The following is a 21,489-nucleotide window of genomic DNA, read 5'->3' as shown; positions in this document are numbered from 1 at the left end:
AGAAAAGTCTGACAAGGTGAAAAACTATTCTCTGTTCAGCAAAAGTTACAAAACAGAAAGAGCAGCCCACGATGTGGACAGGACTTCATATCACAGATCTTTTTTTCATTCAAGTATGAAATTCCACTTGCCAGACTGCTGTAATGCACTGATGTCTTACTTTAATAATTGAATAAAATTAATTGTCAGTTAGTCTTGGCAATTTTTTATTCACTGCTTAGCAAGCCTACCAAGAAAAGACTAGTGCTATCAGAATTCAAATTACTTCCAAAAGAATACAGACCTCAGGCAGAAGGGAGAGAAAAGGTCACATTTATTTGGTAAGACAGTAATAGTAGATAAGCTTAGAAAAAGTGTATTAAATACTTTTAATTACATAACTTCTCAAAGAAATGTCAGTCTTTTGGTCCATTACTGCCTCTTTTTCATAGTATATTCCAAATGGAGAAAAATCTGGACATTCTACTACTGCTAAAAGCTTCCCCATATTTTAAGATAGTTTCTTTTGAAACTATTTCTTAATTATTCACCAAATCTATAGTTCAGTCATACTGAAACAACTCAATGTATGAACCAGCCTTTTCATAAACTACAAAGGGCATTATTAGTTCTCAATAGTTCATTAGATGCCACTCAGATCACAATCTTACTATGACTGAAGTTGCAGATATTTTTTTACTTTAGTGCAACCATTTCACATACTCATCTGGAATAAGAGATGTGCAGGGTTTTCTGATGAAGACAGACAAAAAGCAGGTAAGTTATTTAATGAGATTTCATAAATCCTAACAGACAACACTAAAAACACAGTAACACCACAGTGTAGTCTTCAGACTATGGTAGCCTTTAAATGGCAACAACAACTCAGCTGACAAACCAAAAAACCCTGTTTTGTATTTTGGTGTGAAATGCAATGACTTCTTAAGAGCAAGGTCTTCTAGAAAGACATTTGAAATCAGTTTCTAAAGACAATACTGAAACTAAGGGAGTGTTTCACTACTATAAATCAAAGTACAGCTGACAGTTCTATGGGTTCAGTTCCTCAGCTGAAACCAAGGTGGCTAGACATCAGCATTCCCTAACACTGATTAGGGAATGCATAGAAGTAACTACACAAATGACCTATAATACTCATGTACCTTTTTTAATTTAGTAGCAAGTTCACAAGGACTTCCAGGAAATAAATTAAAAGAGTAAAACTGCAAAGAAGTAACACTGTATGGCTTTAAGGAGAATTCCACTTTTGTTTCCAGTGAATACTGAAGATCAAGTGTCAATTAACTTTTTTTTTAATGAATTTAAATGAACGGTGTAACAGACTTTAAATACTGCCTCTTCTAAGGCTTGTGAACTGTGCTTATACAAAGACCTGGAGTGTGTTTATATTAACATGGTAACATTGCCTCTACTGGGATGAGAGAAAAACTTGACATCTCTCAACTCTTTAGAAAGACCAAATCTTAGACACTCAAAGCAATATCTATCTTTGCAAAAAACAAATCTAAGACCAGAAAAACTTAAAATTTTAAAGTTTGACAAATGCTCCTAATTTGCTCCTAGAAGATTACTAGTCCTTTTTACAACATGAGCCAGCTGTAAACTGCTTCAGAACAATTTTACACAAGTTACTGATTTAGTCTGATATTAACTTAGCACATTTACTAAATATAGACATATTCCGTTAGTGAACTACTTCAGAATGATGTGAACGCATAAAAACACATCACAGAGATTACTTTTACTGTGGTACAGATTCAGACAAAGACCTAAAATAGGTTGGAAAAGGTTAAATACTCCCAGAAGCTATTTCAAGAGAAGAAATATGTATTACTTGCCTAGCAATACATGCTACATCCACATTTAACATTTAAAATGTTATCAGAAGAGAGGATGAGCAACCGTTTGAAAACAGGAGAAATCACATCAACTGAAAAGACACAAATCTGAACTAACAGGCTATCCAGATGGTCTGATTAATAACCGAAATGAACAGAGAAATTCTGTTTGCTGTGCTATTTACTTTACCAGCCAGCTTTATTCCTCTCCATCAAGGAGTTCAAATGCCTGGCACCCTATTAATAATAAGGAGGGCCAAGCTATTCAAGACTTCATGGGTCAGGAGCAAAGAGAAGGAGAACAAAGAGGATGTCATGGTCACAATCTAATAATTCAGAAGACCAAGATGCAGCCTTCCTTACCAAAGGAAAAGGAACCTCCACATTGCAGTTCCAAACCCTGGTGGTGCTCCTTGGTACCTGAGCCACCCTGACACCTGCTCAGAGGGCAACACAGCAGAGCACAAGCAACAAGGTTTTCTAGAGTGCATTAAAAACCCTTTCTCCAAGTTAGCTGGCTTAGCCAACTCTGATAGGCACTCTACTGGAACTGCTACTCATGCATATGCAAGTACATTCGCTTCCAAGGTGACTGAAGGTCAATAGCCAGCTTGGCTGCAGAATGAGGAAAGATAGCTCAAGATCCTAGAAGAAATGAGGATGATGACTAAGAGAATAATGACCCTGGACTTTGAAAGAGGAGACTGCAGCTTCTGCAGAAAGCTGTAGGCAGAAGTTTACAGAAGTAGTTACAGAAGCTCAGGAAGGGACAGCTGGATCTCAGGTGTATAAGGGGGAGCTCAATGAGGAACACCCAAACTCTGCAAATGACCGGAGGGAATGCTGGGGTCTGTATGAGCAATAGCATACAAGGCTGACATTAACCAGGTAACAGCATGAGAAATACTAAGTCTGGTTACAGGTGCATGAAGACTGGAAACAACAAGGGAAAAGTAATTAGGAGCTATCTTTATAGTTAGGAGATTAGCATGTAGAAAAGTAAGTATAAGGAGAGCCAGAAGGAGGGCCAAGAACCAACAAAGAGACGACAAGACATGCAAAGACCGCAATGGGCACTGTCTGAGGATGATACAGACAGCTGTGAGCAAGGTAACAAATAAAACCTTCTGCCCTGACCATGCAGTAAGGGTCAGGCCAGGGGTGGTGATTTGAGTGCAGTGGGTGTTTTTCCTGGTTAGTGAAAGGACAGACAGAGGTGGACAGATGGATCATGATAGCAGATATTCTGCTATCACCCATTTCAGTCCTGACAGCACCTGCAGCTACCTACTGCTTTTTAATACTGATCTGCAAGCAATACTTGCAGAACTATCTGGATACTAAGGAGTGTGTATCTGACATTTTCCCAATAATTTGGCTTCAACTTGTTTTATTTATTCTCTATGTACCAATACAGGGAGAAACAGGAAAATATGCTGCATTTCTCCTGAAAGACATGACTACAGTCACAAAGGAAATTACCTTCCCTGGCAGCCCCTTAGAACTGTCACTAACCTGTCCATCCAGCACACTCACCTGATAAGATCTGCCCCTGGAGAACAATGTATAGATATATGTATGTGTTAGCAGCTAGCAACAAAGTGCCCGAGAAAGAAAATATTTCAAAACACTGCCTCCTCTCCAGGAGACCAGACTATGTAATTATTCCTTTTCACCCTGTTGTTTGTTCACATTTTCTTATGCTTTCAAAGCTGTCCTTTGCAATCAAAAGACAAATTTCTCTTTTTAATACAGCATTGAGCTTCTCCTTCATCAGACTTAAAGGCTGCCTATGTTAACACAAGGCCTACACAAGTCTTCCTCCAGCAAATTATTCTTGATAGCAATTTATAATGAGTGAATACTGGAGAGAATAGTAATGCACCCTAGCTTAAAGGTGATCAATCGCTAGAATAGATGTATGTGTGTGTGCATACATTTTTTTATATATTTTGTTTTATATATCTTATATATACATGATCTTATCTAAGATATAAAAATGAAAAATACTTGCTTTTCTGCAGACTCAATCAACAGAGCTTAAGAGAATCTCAGTGCACAGACATGTAAAGCAGGAGAGCAATGGGGAATGTGGGCAACAGCCTGCAATGCAAACCTGACAGGGGCATTAAGCAGCCTATTTTCTCTGCAGGATTTTTAGTGGAGCAACATCTATCAAGTTAGCAGTAAATCTCCACGGAAAGGCTTAAGTACTTTCAGAAAATGCACACAAGGTAAAGGGAAGAAAGGATTCTCATTTCAGGTTTTGCCATAAATTTGTGTGCAGAATGGAAACCAAGGTCGGTTTGGATGCAAAATTCAAACATACCAGACTTTGAGGGACTTTCATATAAATGAAGACGGCTGATCCATGTATCAGTGGCTCTGCACTGAACTGCAGGGTGTATTTTAGTTAGACTAGCAGTCTGGAGAGTGGGGAAGAATAGTGCCACCAAACTAGAAGAGAATCTCCAAATTATCTCCCAGATTTATTATCTTCTGACTTTTTGATTATACTGCCACATATTTCACAGCCTTGACTAAACCTCTCCTACTCTCTCCAAACAACTGACTGGTTTCTTGCATTTTATTACAGAAATGACATTAGTAGCTTTCCAAAGCTGAGACTCAGAACTATTTTGAGGAAGGTCCAAATCTGGGCACACAGACCTGAGAAGAACAGAACTGTAGACTACTCCATCTACAGATACTAGATGGCAAACCATGCTGAAATCCAGAAAGAGGTACTAGAATTCTGAAAATTCAGCATTACCACCATCTGCTAGTCTGTTTCTAACACTGGCTGAATTTGCACGGTTATCCCTCTTAGCTCTAATTTTCTGCCACTATTCCTTATATTCATAGCACAGTAAGACCTACAACTGATTTTAAAGATGCTGAGAAACCACACAAGAGAATGGTCAGGCATTGCATGTAGCAAAAATTTTTGAGCTTATGCTAGTTCTCCTTTTTCAAAATGTCTCAGCCTATGAAGTTAAAAAGCATCTTTTCTAATAGGCTCATGTATCTTAAAAAGCATAATCATGTTAATGACAGCACAGCACAGAAAGACCAGGTGTTCCAGAGTCTAGTAATTTGTCACATTTCAGTTCATTATACCATGTGCTGGCAAATTAGCCTTCTCTGTATGAAATCCCACACATATCAAATTAATTTACTGTGAACCTTTGAACACCTTGCTGCTCCCTTACGACTACCCTGTGTCCCCATGAGATTTCAAAAAATTTACATCTTTAAACAATTTCAAGGGGCTGTCATCTGTACAGTCAACCTGTCAAAATTAATTTCCCTCCCATACAAAATATGGAATGATTCACATAGGTGTACAAAAATAGACATAGCAAAATAGATGCTATTCAGTCTAGTGCAGATGCTTCATCGTTACCAAACACACAGAATCTTCTGAAAAGTAATTGATGGCCAAAGAGAAATATCTGAATCATACTCAAAAAGAGACTCCAATAGATAGTCTTTAGATAGCTCCAATTTCTTTTTAAATAATACACTTTACAGGCTGGTATTAAGCTATGAGGCTGAAGGGCAAATCTGGGAAGGGAAAAAACACCAAAACATTATTCTCTATCCTTTTACTTCAGAAGTTATGTCTTCTAGTATATATAGCAAATGTACCTTGTGCCCTAAGTTATTTCTCTGTACAGCATATATTGCCTTTACACATATTTCCATTTAGAATGCTCTTGAAAATATGCAAAAGCTCAGCATAAATATGAAACTAAATACACTAGAAGACTAGAAGTCCAATTCTGTGTTAACACAATCAATACAGCTATTTAAAGACTGCAAAACATCTCACTATACAGTTTTCATATTTTAAGTTGACCATACTTACAGAGCATATTCTGCTAGAGGCAATTTGAAAACATCAAATACTTCCTTGTTCTTCATTAAGTAAACTGAACGCAAGTAGGATACAAAACACTGAAAGAAAAATGGAAGTATTCAACAAAAAAGACACCATTCAATTACCAACACAAGAAACAAACATTATATTGTTGCTCTAAACACAAAATATAATTTCACTATTAGGTAGTCTAACATTGATTTCAGACGGAAATTTTAAAATACTCATCAGACAAAACTTTATTATTATTACAGAAATGATGCAACTTCAAGTGCTCAAATATTTCATTACATTTACATTGGCTGAATTGACTGAATTTCCCAACAGTATGTCATGTTATATTTTCCTAGAAAAAATATGACATATTAGTCAGAAGGAAACATCACTGATTCAATTTGATTTTTTTTCTCCTTGCTTTTCTGAATGTTGTTATGCTATTCTAATATCTAAATTATGTGGAACTTCAAATAGACTTTGTTGCTATCAAACTGAGCTGTCCTGACTTAATCCTAGCCATGAGCAGGAAGTTATTTAACTCAATATAGCTGCCCTTCACTGTGGTCTAAGATGATTCATATTACCTTGCATTTACCATCAACTCATCACATGCACACAGTCAATGAATGCAACTCAGCTGATCAAGACAAATTCACTATACAACACCTACTAAGACCAATCCAAGGTTGAAGTCTCAATTAATCATAGACTTTCTCCAAAAAAACTGGAAGCACTACACAGGAGAATAACTTAATCTTGCATTGCATCTTCCCAAAAGGAAAGATTCTTCTTCTCATGCTTCTTTTACATAGTCTAGTTCTACCTAGCAGCATAAATACTGGAATATTTCAAGTATCAGAAGAGATCCTTGGATTTCTGTTGTTCATAACCTTATTTCTAACACATGCCAGAACTCCTACCATGAGGCTTAAACCATCAAACACTAATAACAACAGGAAGTTAAGCTCACAGAGTTATATTCAAGCATCCTATAATCACACCCTTGTTCTGTTATGTACAGGCACCTATTGGAGAAAACTACTGTATTAATAATTCATGTGGAATTTTTTAAAAAAAAATATTTCTTGTTAACCTCAGATAGAGGAGCAAACACCCAAAAGTCAGGAGCACTGATGTCTTATGGGGATTCTTTAAATGCTTGTAAGAGAAAAAACACATTTAAAAGGTAAAATGAAAGATAAGACAGTAAATTAAGCAATGTTATAAACTCATTCTTTTCTCCTGAGTAAAAAGAAATAAAAACTATTGATTAAGGTATGTAGAGCTAAATAAAATATGATTAAGGTATGTAGAGCTAAGAGATATACTTTGCAAGCTGCCCATTAATTCACTATGAAAAGAAATTTTCATTTGTTTGTTTTTCCTAATGCTGAGGGGTTTTTGGGTAAAGCTTCCTTCCTGATTATGTCTTTCAATTAATTTTAGCTGTGGAAAGTGTGAGCTCAATTCATTCAGCTGCTACCAAGATTGAGATGTGGAATACTTACATCAAACACTTCTTTGCTCACATTGAATTATTAATCATTTTACAAAGGTAATTAGAATGTTTAGGAAAAGGCTTCAAATTTGACAGATCTCATTAATCTACTGCTGTCTAGCAAGTGACAAAAATCAATGAAAGCCTCGTTTTTCTCTGCAGTGACAGATGAAAAAAAGGGAGATTAAAAAAGAAGTATCCTTCCTGTGAATCTAAGATTTGCAGATCTGAATATCTGCATGAGTCACTACTTGCTACAGGGTTGAAATCTCATTATCTGTTGGATAACTGATAAAGCCATCCACTTACCTTACTAACATGTATTTCGTACACATGGTCTAGAAATTAACAAACTATAAAGGGCAGAAAGAACACACCTTTTGCACACTTTTCAAGCCCCACAATAACTTCAAATAAGATTGAAACACCAAACAAATGCATAGAAGAGCTTTCTACTTTACAAGAGAAATCAAGCCATTTGCTTTGATTTTTTAATTTGATTTCAGTGTGTTGGCTTCAACCTCTGTCTAAAACTCTGTCATCTCAGTTGGATTTTATTCAGTTATCCTGAGACTTCCTCAGCCTGCATACACACACTGGAGCTGAGGGAGAACAAGTTTAGGCAGTCTGAACTTTTCCCCTGCTATTTTACAATTGCTGTTGTCCCCTGCCATATCTGCTGTTTGATATGACTTTCAAGGCTTTTTTTAAATAACTGAACAATGCAAAAATATTATATGCAGTAAATTCTATGGAAAATGTTATGGTTGGGCATCATTAATATATTAAAATTCTACTACAATAATAGCCACAGGTCTCCAAAAGCAGTGGAGATTATTGTACAAGTACTGGAAATACATAAGGAAAAAGTACCATGCTCATGGAATTTACTACCTCTAAATTTTGACTTAGTGATCTATTTCCTGGATAACTGTTGTAAGTATTAAAATGCACACAATTAAATTGATGTGCTGTTTTGACAGTAATTCAAAAGCAACAGGGTGTGGCTGGAATCTCAAGCTGTAACACCCTGCACATCCCTCTGGGTGTGATGAAGCATTTAATGAACAGACATCACATCAGTGCCACAATAACATTCAAACTAACAAGAAAAAAGATTCTTTTTTTAAGCTGTTTTCCAGAACTGGCTGAACTGACATATTAAATATTAAAATTACAAGAAATGCCAAAAGGCAGCATCAGTCCATGAGAAGAACTGCAAAGGTTTCAAAAAAGCCCTGATCTGATTCAAACTGTCTTTCCAAGCAAGAGCAGGGGAGCCATGTCCAACTAAATGAACCATGAAGTTTGTTGAAGCAATTAGTAATCAAGAACTTTCTCTTTTCAAAAAAAGTAAAGGCACCTTGAAGTAAATCAACAAGCTTAGAGGACACGGTAAGTTAGGCCTCATGCCCTCAACACACAATGGTAGAGTACCATCCTATCCTAACTTCTGTGCACAGCTGTGCTGTTTCACTGCTATCTCATCCATGCAGGTTGGGAATTTATTTCTTACACTACAAATGTCAAGAACTTGGCAGCTTGCAACAGACAGGCTAGACAACGTAACACCCCTGCCTCTGAGAAATCCAGCATTTCAGATAAGGATCCAAGGTCAGGATTTCATTTGCATGCATTTTATTGTTTAATTCACATTGACATGTAAGACTACTTGGACACATTTGCATAGTATGTCTGAACATTCACAGTTAAACCTTATTAAGGAGGGACACTTCTGTGATAAACCACTCGTCCATACTTCAGGTTTTTCAAAAACTGAATGTATTTACAGCTTGCCTGCAAGAATAACACTTCTCTGCTATCCATAAATTAAAAACTGAAACAAAAATAGCCTCAAATGGTAATTATATGGCAATTAAAATCTTTCCAAATGAATTTAAGTTTGTATCTGCAATACTGACAGACAGCCCATGTTTCATTTTATTCTTGAGCTATTTTGAAATTTTATCATTCCTCTGCTCAATTCAGAATGATCCTTCTCTGCCTTTTAAGAGATCTTAAAAAGCCAAAGGCAGAAACAGAGGTTTGTTGGTGTTTTCATTCCAAGTAAAATGATGCTGGATTACTCCTACTCTCATCCTCCCCCAGCCAGCTGCTCTGTCACTTCTGACATAAATTGGTGTAGCTGCAACTTCCCGTGGCAGCTGGAGATGAATGTGACACCAGTGCCTCTGGTTTGTGCAGCAAGGATGAAGCTTCTTGCACTGACATTCCCCACTGTTCCAAGTAATGCTTTATGCACTACAAAAACCTGGAATACCTAAATGCCAAAAATAGTTTTTAAAAGCATTCCCTTGGAACATTGCCTTAGACATTTTATTCACAAAGCTCACACTGAGCTCCTCAGGCACTTTGATTTAAATCTCCTTGTTTAGGGAAGTAAGAATGGCATTCCTCTGACTCACTAAGTGTCCCTACTGCAGGCCTCCAGGATAGGTCACATCACACAGCCTACCTCTGCTGTAGCACAAAAAAACCACCATTCATCCATGCATCCCAAAGGGGTTTTAAGGTATCTGTGCCAGGAGGCATTGTAGAAGTGCTTATTCCACCCTATCAGCTATAAAAGAAAGTTCAGGCAGACTAACTCACAGAGGACATCTAAAGCTAGGTGAGATGAATCTCAAGAGTTTTAAATATTTCAACTTGACTCATTTTACGTCCCAGTTCAACAGAAAGCTTAAAACTCTTGGTTTCTGTAAGCTTTCACAATCCTCCTCTCATTTTATCCTACCACTCAGATTCACCAGTATACCTTCAAGTGTCATTAGTGTCCACACTAGCTCATACAAATAAAAAGTTATTAACACTAATCCAGAATCTCTGCAATCATGTATTTCTCAGGCTTTGGCATTTCTGGATTTCTCACCATGTGGCCTTTGGTGGTACACTTTTAATTTGACCTATATATATATATATATATAAGAAAAAATTACATTAAAGATTTGCCTATTATCCTTCAGACTGCGTTTTCCTGCATCTCAATTTGAGCTTTTGATTTTGTATAGTTTTGAAGAGACTTGATACAACTACGGAATTCACAGGCTAATGATATACACAATTCAAAAACAAAGCCAAACCCCAACAAACCAACCAGCCTCAGAAAACAAACATGTTGCAGGGCTTCAATAAAACAAAGTAGCAAGCTCTATTCCAAAGAGTTCGTGGCCTAAAAACATTATAAAACCAGGGAAAGGTCAGCAAACATGTTTAGCGATCGCAAGAGGCAGTGCAATTTCCAGAAATGTTTCACAGGCTACTTTTCACAGAAAGTATCTTTTTCAACCAAGTTCATTCTCATCCAGGAACCTACTTAGTTATTTGAAGGGTCCCTACCTTCCCCAAACCTGATAAACATGTGGTGAAATGCACATATTGTCTGTCCATGAAGTCTCCCAGCGTTAATCAGCACAGCAAAGAAATCCCATTCATAAAACCATTCACATAATTCTCCATCTTACCCAGAAGAGCTATTCTAAGCTATTTTGCTGATCATTCAAATCCAAACAAAAGTTAAAATGCTTTATTCAATGCATTCGATTTTACCCTGAGAAAGGACAAATTGTCACATATATGCAGGATACCTGACAATAAAAATTTATCAAGGTGGGCATGTTGAGGCCTACATGGTTTTGTATCTCTAACTTTTCAAGTCAAGTAATGTGATATGCTATTTTTAGAGTCACCTTTTTTATTAGTAGCATTATTTTGACATTTTTTGTACCATCTTCCCAAGAAACTCAAAGTAGTTGAAGTTGAGAAGAAACTTCAGAGACCATCTAGTGCAAGCCCCTGCTCAAACCAAGGTCAGCTAGGGCAGGCTGCCCAGGAAGGAACCCAGTTTTTAATAACCAGCATTTGGAGACTGCACAGCCTTGCTGTTCTAGTGTTCAGCCATTCTCACAAAGAAAGGCTTTTTATGGGTTTAAATTGAGCTTTTTGTACAGAAATTTGTGCCTGTTGCCTCCTCTTCTGTCACTGGACATCACTCAGAAGACTCTGGTTCTCTCTAAATTATGTTTCTCTCCTAATACAAGTGTTCGATTATCTCTGGTGGTTCTTCAGTTCCAATCACTGCTTCTAGGGCATGTCTGAGCTGGTCAGTTATTCCAACTGCAGTTCTACTCAACCAACATGCCCCAAGAATTACAGCAGATGACTTACCCTTTGAGCTTTCTCTTTTAACTCCTGATCTTGAGCTAAGAATGCTTGCAGCCTCTTTTGAATATCTGTAAGTTTTTCAGGATTAATTCTAATTTAAAGAAAAAGAAAAACAAAAAAAGAAAAAAAAAAAGCTTTAATTATTATAAGATTTCAAAATAAGCACCTGTTAGGTTCTCAGGAGCATCTTCACATCTTTTGCATTGTTTTAATATGCACAGAGCTATTACCACTGAAATAGCAGAGAATGGAACCATATTAAGGATGAAGATTACACTCCTCAAACAAATAATGCAGAAAAGACAAATGGCAGCTGTTTTATTCAGACAGCTTTCACGGAAGGTAGTGAAACTACAAAGCAAAGCAGAAATCGGCAGAAAAGAACTTCTTGATTTTATAAAAATACTGCAAAAATACAGAAACAGCATAATGAATTATAGTAGTACTTTATACTGAAATAAAAGTCTTCATAAGGAAAATGTCAGCATTTTTAAAAGCTTAAATAAGATTCATTGTGCCAGGAATACTGAAATTTAAGTACTTCATAGAAAAAATAGCCAGGTGAGCAATAATAAAGGACATTGAGATTAAACAGATTTAAGAGCTTCTCAAGTAAATAAAGAATATTGACTGCACTATAAAAATCGTCATTAAACCTACTAAAAAGATATCTGGTCCTCTCCCAGATTCTGAATTTTTAAACTTATTCCAGTGATACCTACATTATTGCAGATTTATTTGCCCAGATCTCATCTACTTTTGAGCTGCTACTGCCACCCCAGTGTATCATAAAACCTAGCAAACATGGTGGGAAGTTATTCTTACTAAATATGAAAACAGATATCAAGCTTCTTTCCCTTACAATTTCAATTTCTTCACTCTGTTCAGATACAGCCAGGGGAAAACTACACTGTACAGAAGCAGTATTAGCGACCGTTTTAGTGAAAGACCAAAAAGCACGAGTTCCAGTTTCCAGACAACACATAATTTGCTCTAAAAATTTAAAAGCATAAGACAGAAAAAAAGAAGCGTGAAAAATTGAGTGGGGGACAAAGTGACCAACAAATCTCTGAAATATAATGATACAAAAAGTAAAGAAGGGATAGCATGAGTTATAAAAAAATTAATATGAACACCAGTAGTAAGACAGTCCAGAAAAGCGTTGGATTGCTGCTAAGTTATGGGAAGGATATTAAGAGATGACCTCAAAGCCCTAAAATTAGCCAGTGCCTTTTTTCCTTGATTCACTCCAAGTGGCAGCTGCAGTCAGTCAGCTAACAACAGCTACAGCAGAGTGCAAGCTCACACCAGAATCAAAATCATGGGAGACCAAGTACTCTGATAAATCAGCTGGGTCAGAAGAAATTGCTCCATAGCAACTAGAGAAAGTAAAAGCACTTGGAGTCACAGTTGTATCTAATCTTAACAACTCATCAAGATGAAGGAAAAAAAAATCCTATCCAAAAGGCCATATAAATACAGTGCTCATATTCAAAAGGGGCAAAAAGGAAGTTAATTGTTTAACTTTTTCTTGATACCAAACAAACCTAATTTGTAAGGACCTAAATAAAATAAGCAAATCCACAACACCTAACACAGCTTAGTCAGAAGCAAAATATGATTCATCTGTTTGATTATCCTCCATAGCAGCATTAGCAGGTTTTAAGAATGAGAAAGAAATAGTAGATGTTGTGTTTGGTTTCAGGAAAGTATCTGGCAGTGGTACATTCTCATAAAATAGGGAAACATGGTCTATGTGAAATCTTTAATGAAAAAATGGCCTTGGAGCACTTCTCAAAGAGTAGCTGAGACTGCAAACTACTTCCTGTTGCCACTGTCAAACTCAAAATGCTTATGAAGTTCCAATTTTCACCTGGACATGCTATTACTCATTATTTTCTATGACTTGATTATTGTAGGAATATGATTCATTATTCCTAAGAGACTATGTGTCATTGAGGCTCCAAGCATAATAGACAACAATTCGACACAAAATACAGTCACATTTTGTAGACTGCATCCAAATTTTGAGTAATTTGATGGAAATTTGCAAGAAAAGGGTTTGAAAAAGACAAAAACCCCAAAAACAAGAACAAGACCCTTCACATTTAAAAGAATGGCTAGATAATGTGGTATAAATCTAAGCAATGTCAACTAAGAACGTGGTACCCTAGGCACATTTTGAGCTTATGTGTTTGTTAATGAATGAGCAAATTTGCAGCACTGACTACCAAAAAACAGAAGCAGTACTGAATTCTCTCTTCTCCAACACTGTATCATGACAGTCATCCACTGTCATCTTCCTCTCACGCTCAGATTCAAAAAATGAGAAAGCTGGCCACTGTTAAACTGGATTTTGGCTATAACGAGTTTGTATGTTATTTCTTTCTGAAAAAATAAAACTCTTTACAATAAATTGTATACATGTGACTATTAGGAGAAGCAAGCCTAAAAGCTAAACAGTGAAATTAGTTATCATAATTTATAAGCTTGCCTAAATGGCAAGAACCAATGAGCTAAAACCTACTATACAAAGGCTAGAAGGGGATTTTACAACATGGTCTGCCATTTTAAGTAGGCTGGTTATTTCTTACTCTGTGATCACATATCTTACCTTTAAGGAGTAGTAGAACTTTCTGAAGCTACAGTTTTGCCTACCAGTTGCATGGCCACACTTGACTATGCCATGATGTAAACACGAACCCAGCTTGCCTGGCATTATGTATGATCAGACAGCAATCTCCAAATTTTCTGGTTGATACACATTTTGATTTCCTCTCATTATCCCTGGTCTATACACTAGGGTACAAGCACTGTTTTAACTAGGCATTGTCTTTCCCCCACTCTTCTCCAAAATAGAATTTAAGCAAAAAAGATCAACAACCACCTAAAAGACCCTGTTGCCCTGTTGCAGCAGAACAGTTTCCAGATTTCCATCCAGCTTCCAGGCAGCAGCAGCAGGTTTTGCTCTGCGCTCTCAGTGTGAACGTGGCTCCCTATGGTTACACTAGACACCCTGAAGGCTGGAGGGAGGGGGAAGGGCTGGCACCTAAGGAAGGCTCACCCAGCACATCACACACCGGTGTAGAATCACACTGAACAGTGACACCAGTCTTACAGTAACTATGGCAACTGGGAGGCAGTCAGTTTTAACAGATCCCCTATATTAATACTACCAACGTGTGGGATACACATCCAAACGTTATCCACTGTGAGAAAGAAAAAAGAAGGGAAAAAAGGTGTTTTGTTGTTGTTTTTGCTGTTTTCCTCAAAAAACACCTTTTTTGCCATAAAATTAAAGAAAGTGATACTACATCATGGGTATCTATATACTTGCACTTCCTTTGGTAAAATTTTCTAGACACAAAATCTGTTATGGCAACCCGTGAGGAAGCAGCTCTTATCTTTTTACCCAACAAAGTTAGATGCAACAAAGTAACCTCAAAATACTACCAAACATAATTTAAATTTACAGCTTGCATGGTAAACTTGGAGATTACAGACTCCTTTAAAAAATGTACAAACCATTTAATACTTTCAGAGTACCTTTTTGCCATATTTAAACGCTCTAAGCTATTGTATTTATTATTGCATATTTTGCACTTTCTCTTGCTCTTTTGGAATAATGAAGAAGTTACGTACTGTTAAAAGCACTACCTGTAATATGGCAGCTTGTGCTAATTAGAAGGGACTAGTTTACTGAAAACCTCTACTGGCAGCTTAGATCTAAAATTGAAAATTAAGAAAAGAGCCTAAACCCTAGTCCTTTGAACAGGTATCAAGGAAAGTTCTTCCTTTCTCTACTTTCAAATTACGGAACTGTTTTAAAAGGTCTATCTAGATGAAATAAAACAACATCAAAAATAGTTTGCAAATAAAAAAATACAAAATAAGGAAAGTAACAGCATTCTTACGACCACTGTACCAGACAACAGGTCAATAAGAACAGCCAAACAAACACTTGAATATACAACATTTTAGAAACAAGCTTTTGAAAAAAAGCTTTCAGAATGAATTTCAGAAACTTGAACAGTTAAATTCTGTTGGGAGTGAGCAATGCTCATTATCTTCTAATTCCCAAGTTAGAATTCTTAAGAATCTATAATTAGGTGAATAAGCACAAACAACAGGAGAAGACTTCACCACAAGACCTGGAACATGATCCATGGGTTCCTGCAACTTCTTAAACAACTTATAAACTGACAAAACAAACTGGCCTTATATTAATTGGGAAACTGGCTGGAAGCAAACAGCATGAGAAAATCTGTAGTTAAAAACTTCTAGAATTAAATTGGTTTGCAATCCACAAGTAATTACAAGAATAACTTTTTAAGGATTTTAGTTAGCCTTTTAGAAGGACAATGCTACAAATTTTAAATCATAACACACTAGGCAGACAATTCTAAGTGAAAGCATTCCCCTTCATTATAATGTTATAAATTCTATTAAAGTTTATTTTGCAGATTGAAAATCTGGATATTGGGGCAGGATGTTAAAATATGTTATTAATCAAAACCTTTGACTTTTCTAATAATGATTCCAATTAAGAATATTTCTTAAATGTACTTAAAATACATATGTCCTAGTGGCTTGATACAAGAAGGAATTTCTGGAGTATTATTAAAAAAAAAATAAAGCAGCAGAGTTTTCCATCAAAGTAACATCACATTAACAACAATATGTTAAGAGATGCAACCATTAATGTGTCTCTAGAGACTCACCTAACTTGGATAATAAATATAATGTGCATTTATTGGGGGTGAAATATTTGCCCTATTAAAATTGGATTATTATCACTGTACAAAAACATGTATTTCTATTTACATGGATAAATACAGCCTAAAGAGGTTATTTTACCACTTCCTTTGATAAGCTGGTCAAACAACACCATTACTCACAAAGTTAAAAGTGTAGCTGACAAAGAAATGGGAAAGGGGAAATATTTATAATGTGCATGAGATCAGACATCTATTTACTGAATGTAAAAGAAAGATAAATTACTTCAATAACTACCATTTTAAGATGGAAAAAGATGGAAGTTTGGAAGGAGAAAATTTACTGCAGTGGTTATGCAACAGATCCTTCTAAAGCACTATGATGCTTAATGGAAAAGAAAATGCCAGACTTCAGTTCCTTTACCGATATTATCCACAGTTGGTGAGGTTTTGTTTGGGTTGTCATTAAGTAATTGTTGGACTGCATTATAGTCCTTATTTCACTGTTTTAGCAAAAATTGTTTATATTTGAAGTTGGTCCACATCCTGCATGGATTTGATAAGTGTTTAATGAGAAAAGGTGGATTTATTTCACCAGCTGCTGTGTACTCAGTTTGTTGCACAGAAATAGCAGTCACAGGTACAGTTCAGAAGAGCCTTTGAAATCCTATACAACAAAAATACTTTAAAAAGTAAAATTAAACTTTAAATGCAGAAAGTGCTATATGCATTGTTTCTGTTCTCTGAAGAAATGTTCACCTGTACATTTTGAGCAAACCTGAAGATTAAGCAATGAGGTGTAAATAACCACCTAAGGTTTCGTCCTAATTTGATTTCTTCTCAAAAACAATTGTTCTACGTAGAAATTCAGTATAGGTAATTCCCTTCTTTGCTTAGATATCTGTATCTTCACATGCAAACCACAGCTTTTCAAAGTAAAACAAGCCTAGCTTTGCTCATATCCACTCATACAGAAACTTACATTTTCTACCTTGTCATCCCTCTCTGATTTCTTTTATCTCTGCTTTACAATTTTTGGCATGGTGTGACCTGAACTTTTAAAGTGTTAAAAATGGAGTCAGGCTGATATCACATTTTCTGGCTTGTTTTCAATTCTTCCATATTTCCTTCACATTCTCTTTTCTCTCTTAATTCAACATCAGACCGACAGGCTGAGAAAACAGTAAACTCCTTCCTGCCTATAGCTGCTAAATAAGAAACTACCATCGATTTTTTAGTGGTGGTCTTTTCTTTTAATATTTTTTACAGTTAGGATTTTTGTGTTTCCTACATATCCATTACTCTGCATTTAACAGAAAATGGAAACATGCTTTTTTATTTTCACCTGGTATTGTTATATGCTGCTGCAACTCCTTCAAAAGCAGTTCTATTTGTACAGATAACATAGCTCCTTACAGGTTTCCCTTGGAACACTCTTTTTAGTATGTAAAATTACCATCTTTCACTTCCTGTCTTTCAACTAACTGATTCAGAAAGGTCATGACAAGTTGAAGAAAAAGTCCAGAACTAAAGAAAAAACAGATAAGAGAAACAAAAATGATAACAGCTATAAAAACATACAGGGACAGATTAAAGAAATTGTAATTGTTTAATCTGCAAAAGAGAAAGAGAGCATTATCATGTTCAATTACATAAAAAGAAGCTGCAGAGAGTAAGAGAATATATCACATTCCATATATTCTTGGCACAAGGCAAAAGAAATATTTCATTTAAATTACTTACAAGTCTTATCAGACACTTGAAGAAAAAATGTTAAAGGTAGTAACTGTTGAGTACAGATGAGGTCTCTTTGGGAAACTGTGAATATATTAATTGGCATCTGATAATAATGATTTGTGCAGCTCATCCTGCCTATGGGAACAGCAATAAAATAGGTAACCTCTCAAGGTCTTTTCCTTCTACAACACTACCAAAACTAATTCATTTCCCTGATTTGTCCAGCTTCAGGCAATAAAAATACTTTATCAAGATTGTCATAGACTCGTCACAGATTACTCTTGCAGAAAGAAGGTTGAATAACAGGCAGGGCATTAGCCACTTACTTGATTTCACTGATAGGTACTTTCCTCTGTGCCAGCTGTTCCACCATCCCTTTTTCTTCTGAAGGAAGCAATACCAACAAAGCTTCACCACCTTCTTTGTACCTGATCAAAAGGGGAAAAAAAAGAAACCTCAAGCAAACGTGAAAAAATTAGTTTTTGCTGATGTTTTCAAGAGCCAATGAGAATTTACATTTGATTCCTTATAAACAGTCCAAAGAACGAACAAAACTTCTCACTTAACAAAGGGAAAAGAAGAGGCAAACCAGTTAAGTGACTTGCCAATATCCCTACTTGAGCTGATTTTAAAACTATGCCTGGAGTTCTGAACATCTGGGGCTAAGACATGGGTTCAGACCAGTGAATCTTCTCCTCCCTCAGTTTGAGTATTAGTGGCAAACAAATAGCACTTGATCAAAGCGTACTTTGACTACAGGACTAGAAAATCCAGCTACTTGCATTCAGCATTTGCCAGCTAAGGTTTCAATAGGTAATCAAATAGGTAAGGTTTGATTTTGAGAAGAAATCAAATAGGTAAGGTTTAACACTTGGTAAAAACTGATTCTCTTTGCATATTCTGCAAGCCAAAGACAGGGAAAGGTTAAAAAAGGATAAATGCCTTGGTCTCAAATAACAACCCCTTGTTGCATGTTCAGTAACGGCTAACAGGTCACAGTGACATCAAGGAAAGTAAAGCATAAAAATAGGAGCTTTTCATTTATAGAAGCAGCTTCCAGATGCAAAACAAAAGATACAATCAGACTGATCCCATAAGAATGTATCTAGCATTCACTCTTCAGTGCACTTAACAGCTGTATCAAATGTAGATGAGCTGGTAATTACTCAAGATACATGGTTAGCAAAGACATTAAAAAATCAGCTAATTTATGCTTAAAGCATCTTCCTGAGCATTTTCTCTTTGTGCAAGAAAATACCAGTTCGTGCTTTTGGCACATTTACTGACTTCAGGACATTCATGTAGAAAAAAGTACCCAATAGCATTAGCAAGCAAACAACACAGTGGGTTTAAGATCTCCTGAAGAAGTGGGTAATGATGAGCTTGCAGGCACCAAGTCTCTATCCACTGTAGCACTGTATACACTGTTTCCTTGTTTATATTTACAAATACTTCTTAAGAGTACAGATTGATAAGAAAATACTGCACAGTCCCTCATTACAAAAACAAAATTCCAACTGAATTTCAGAAATATGCCAGAATTGGACAGAATTCAACTCATCACCAACTGATGAGAGCAATGTGCAGGACAAAGCAAAACAAAACTGGTAAGTTGCTCTGTAGAGCAGCTTTAAAATCCCTTCTTTAGGGAGGCCAGGGAGCACAGAAGGATATTCTCAGGCACACCAAACATGAATCATACCATTAAAACTGATAAAAATCATTTCTAGTGGAATACAGGGAGCCTACATTTCTCCAAGGATAAACAGTTATCACTTGGCAAAAACAGTACTGCAGAATTGTTTGAAAACTATAAACACTATCTGTCACAGCACAGTAAGCAATGCAAGTAGAAACAAAATCTGCAGTTAAAACAGTCTGACAGCTTTTATTACAGCTTTCTGCTTTCATTTGATGAATTTGAAAAATCACAACAAAATGCTCTTGGATGCCTGGGATTTTTTTTTCTTCAATGTATGTATGATAGGCTTGGATACCAGCTTCTGAAGATCATCTACAAGTGTCTAGTAAATGTTTACATCATGAAATTTTAAACTTTACATTCTAGATTTTGAAATTTTACATGGAAATAAAATTGATACAAGAGAAGAATCTCAGTTACATGCCAACATCATGTAAATTTACTGACTATAAATGGATTGATAAAAGTACGTTACTGTACAAAAACTATAACGATTTAAATCCATTTCATTAGTAGACCTACAATGTTCTCAATACAAAAAATATCAGCTTGTACAATCTATCAAAAAAGAGTTCTAAAGCAATACATATGTTTGTCCTTATTTATTATCTTTACCAAGCATGCTGTCTCAGCTGACCAAACATCCCGTGGAATGTCTGCACCCTTTATACAATAACTAAGGTTGGAAAGAACTTGATTACATGGACCAAGTGCACCTTTTACAGAAGTTCTATATATTTCAACCTAACCAAATTACAAATTACATACCTACAAGGTGGGTACCCGTTGGACACTGCCACTATCTGAACAAGCAATGAAATCCTGGAAAGCCACTGAACCTTAGAGGACTTTGTATTTTATTGTAAAAACTGATGATCATACTACCAAGACACCCAATTACTCATCAAAAGAAGCTGAGCTCTCAGAGCACTGTTGGAAAAAATATTCTCTTGTATCTATCAAAAAGGAATACAAAGATAATATTGCTGCCAATATCAGTCTCACCAATTTAGAGTACAGAATAATGCAGTTCTACTTTTCTCTCCAAAGTAGATTATATGAAAGGATAGGACTCCAACAAGAGCTACGTGAATGATCTGTTATCTGCAAAAAATATCTCTTAAATCTCTTAACAGTCTTTGTCATTTGTCAAGAAAAGTCTTGATTGCACTGTATAAACATACAAATGTTTTCAGATTCCTTAGAGTTAGCCAAAGGCATGGATTTGTGTAGTTTTGTTGCTCATGGTATTTCTTACCCCAGAGTGCCTGACTTGGCATTATTAAATTGTTTCTTTGTCATATCTCTTTTATTCAGTGTGCAAAACACTGCGAAAGGCCAGTGTCATAGAAATTAAGAAGAAATACTCAAAGGGCAGAGAGTGCAGACATCCTCTCTACAAGCCACAAAACCAAAATCTGCAATGATACAGTACAGCAAAAACCATTCTATGCTTGTTTTGTTTTTATAGCTTTCCAGCAGTATCCAAGAGGCCTCTCTGAAACAGGATTCAGGATCAGATAAACCTTCACTCTGACCCTTAAAAATTGATTTTGTGTTATTAGTGCTAAACTCTTTGTATGTAGAGTCAGTAGTTGCTTCATAAAGTACAAATGCTAAAGGCACATTCCATAGGTAATACACCAAAAAAGCCAAGCATCACATCTGGTATTTATGGACACCAACTATTTCAATGTTTACATTAAGTCCTGCAAAGCCTTTATGTAGACAAAGTAGTAGCACAGATAAGTAAACAAACAACCACATGAAAATATAGATCTGGAAAAGAGAGGTTTTCAAGCACCTCTACTTTCTCTTTTTTCCACCGATTAAGGAGGAAAAAAAAAGCAGCATAGAAATATTTCTCAGAGCTAAGTCTTCAGAAATTCTAATGGACTGAAAGACATCTAGTAACTAATGCAGTGCAATCCTTTCCCATA

General features: G+C 36.1%; 1 protein-coding gene across 1 annotated transcript in view; it reads right to left on the bottom strand.

Annotated features, from left to right (window-relative positions):
- The window catches only part of DDX10 (DEAD-box helicase 10), a 155,642-nt gene that overhangs the window by 111,266 nt on the left and 22,887 nt on the right, over positions 1 to 21,489 (bottom strand). Inside the window, exons 10-12 of the mRNA XM_066544772.1 lie at positions 18,174 to 18,275; positions 11,399 to 11,486; positions 5,707 to 5,795 (exon numbers count right to left, since the gene is read on the bottom strand). Of these exons, the coding sequence (XP_066400869.1) occupies positions 5,707 to 5,795; positions 11,399 to 11,486; positions 18,174 to 18,275 (279 nt within the window). The remainder of the gene's footprint in view (positions 1 to 5,706; positions 5,796 to 11,398; positions 11,487 to 18,173; positions 18,276 to 21,489) is intronic.

The sequence above is a fragment of the Molothrus aeneus genome, chromosome 2 (assembly GCF_037042795.1).
Source record: "Molothrus aeneus isolate 106 chromosome 2, BPBGC_Maene_1.0, whole genome shotgun sequence".
Taxonomy (NCBI): Eukaryota; Metazoa; Chordata; class Aves; order Passeriformes; family Icteridae; genus Molothrus; species Molothrus aeneus.
This window is presented reverse-complemented; position numbering and strand designations above follow the sequence as displayed.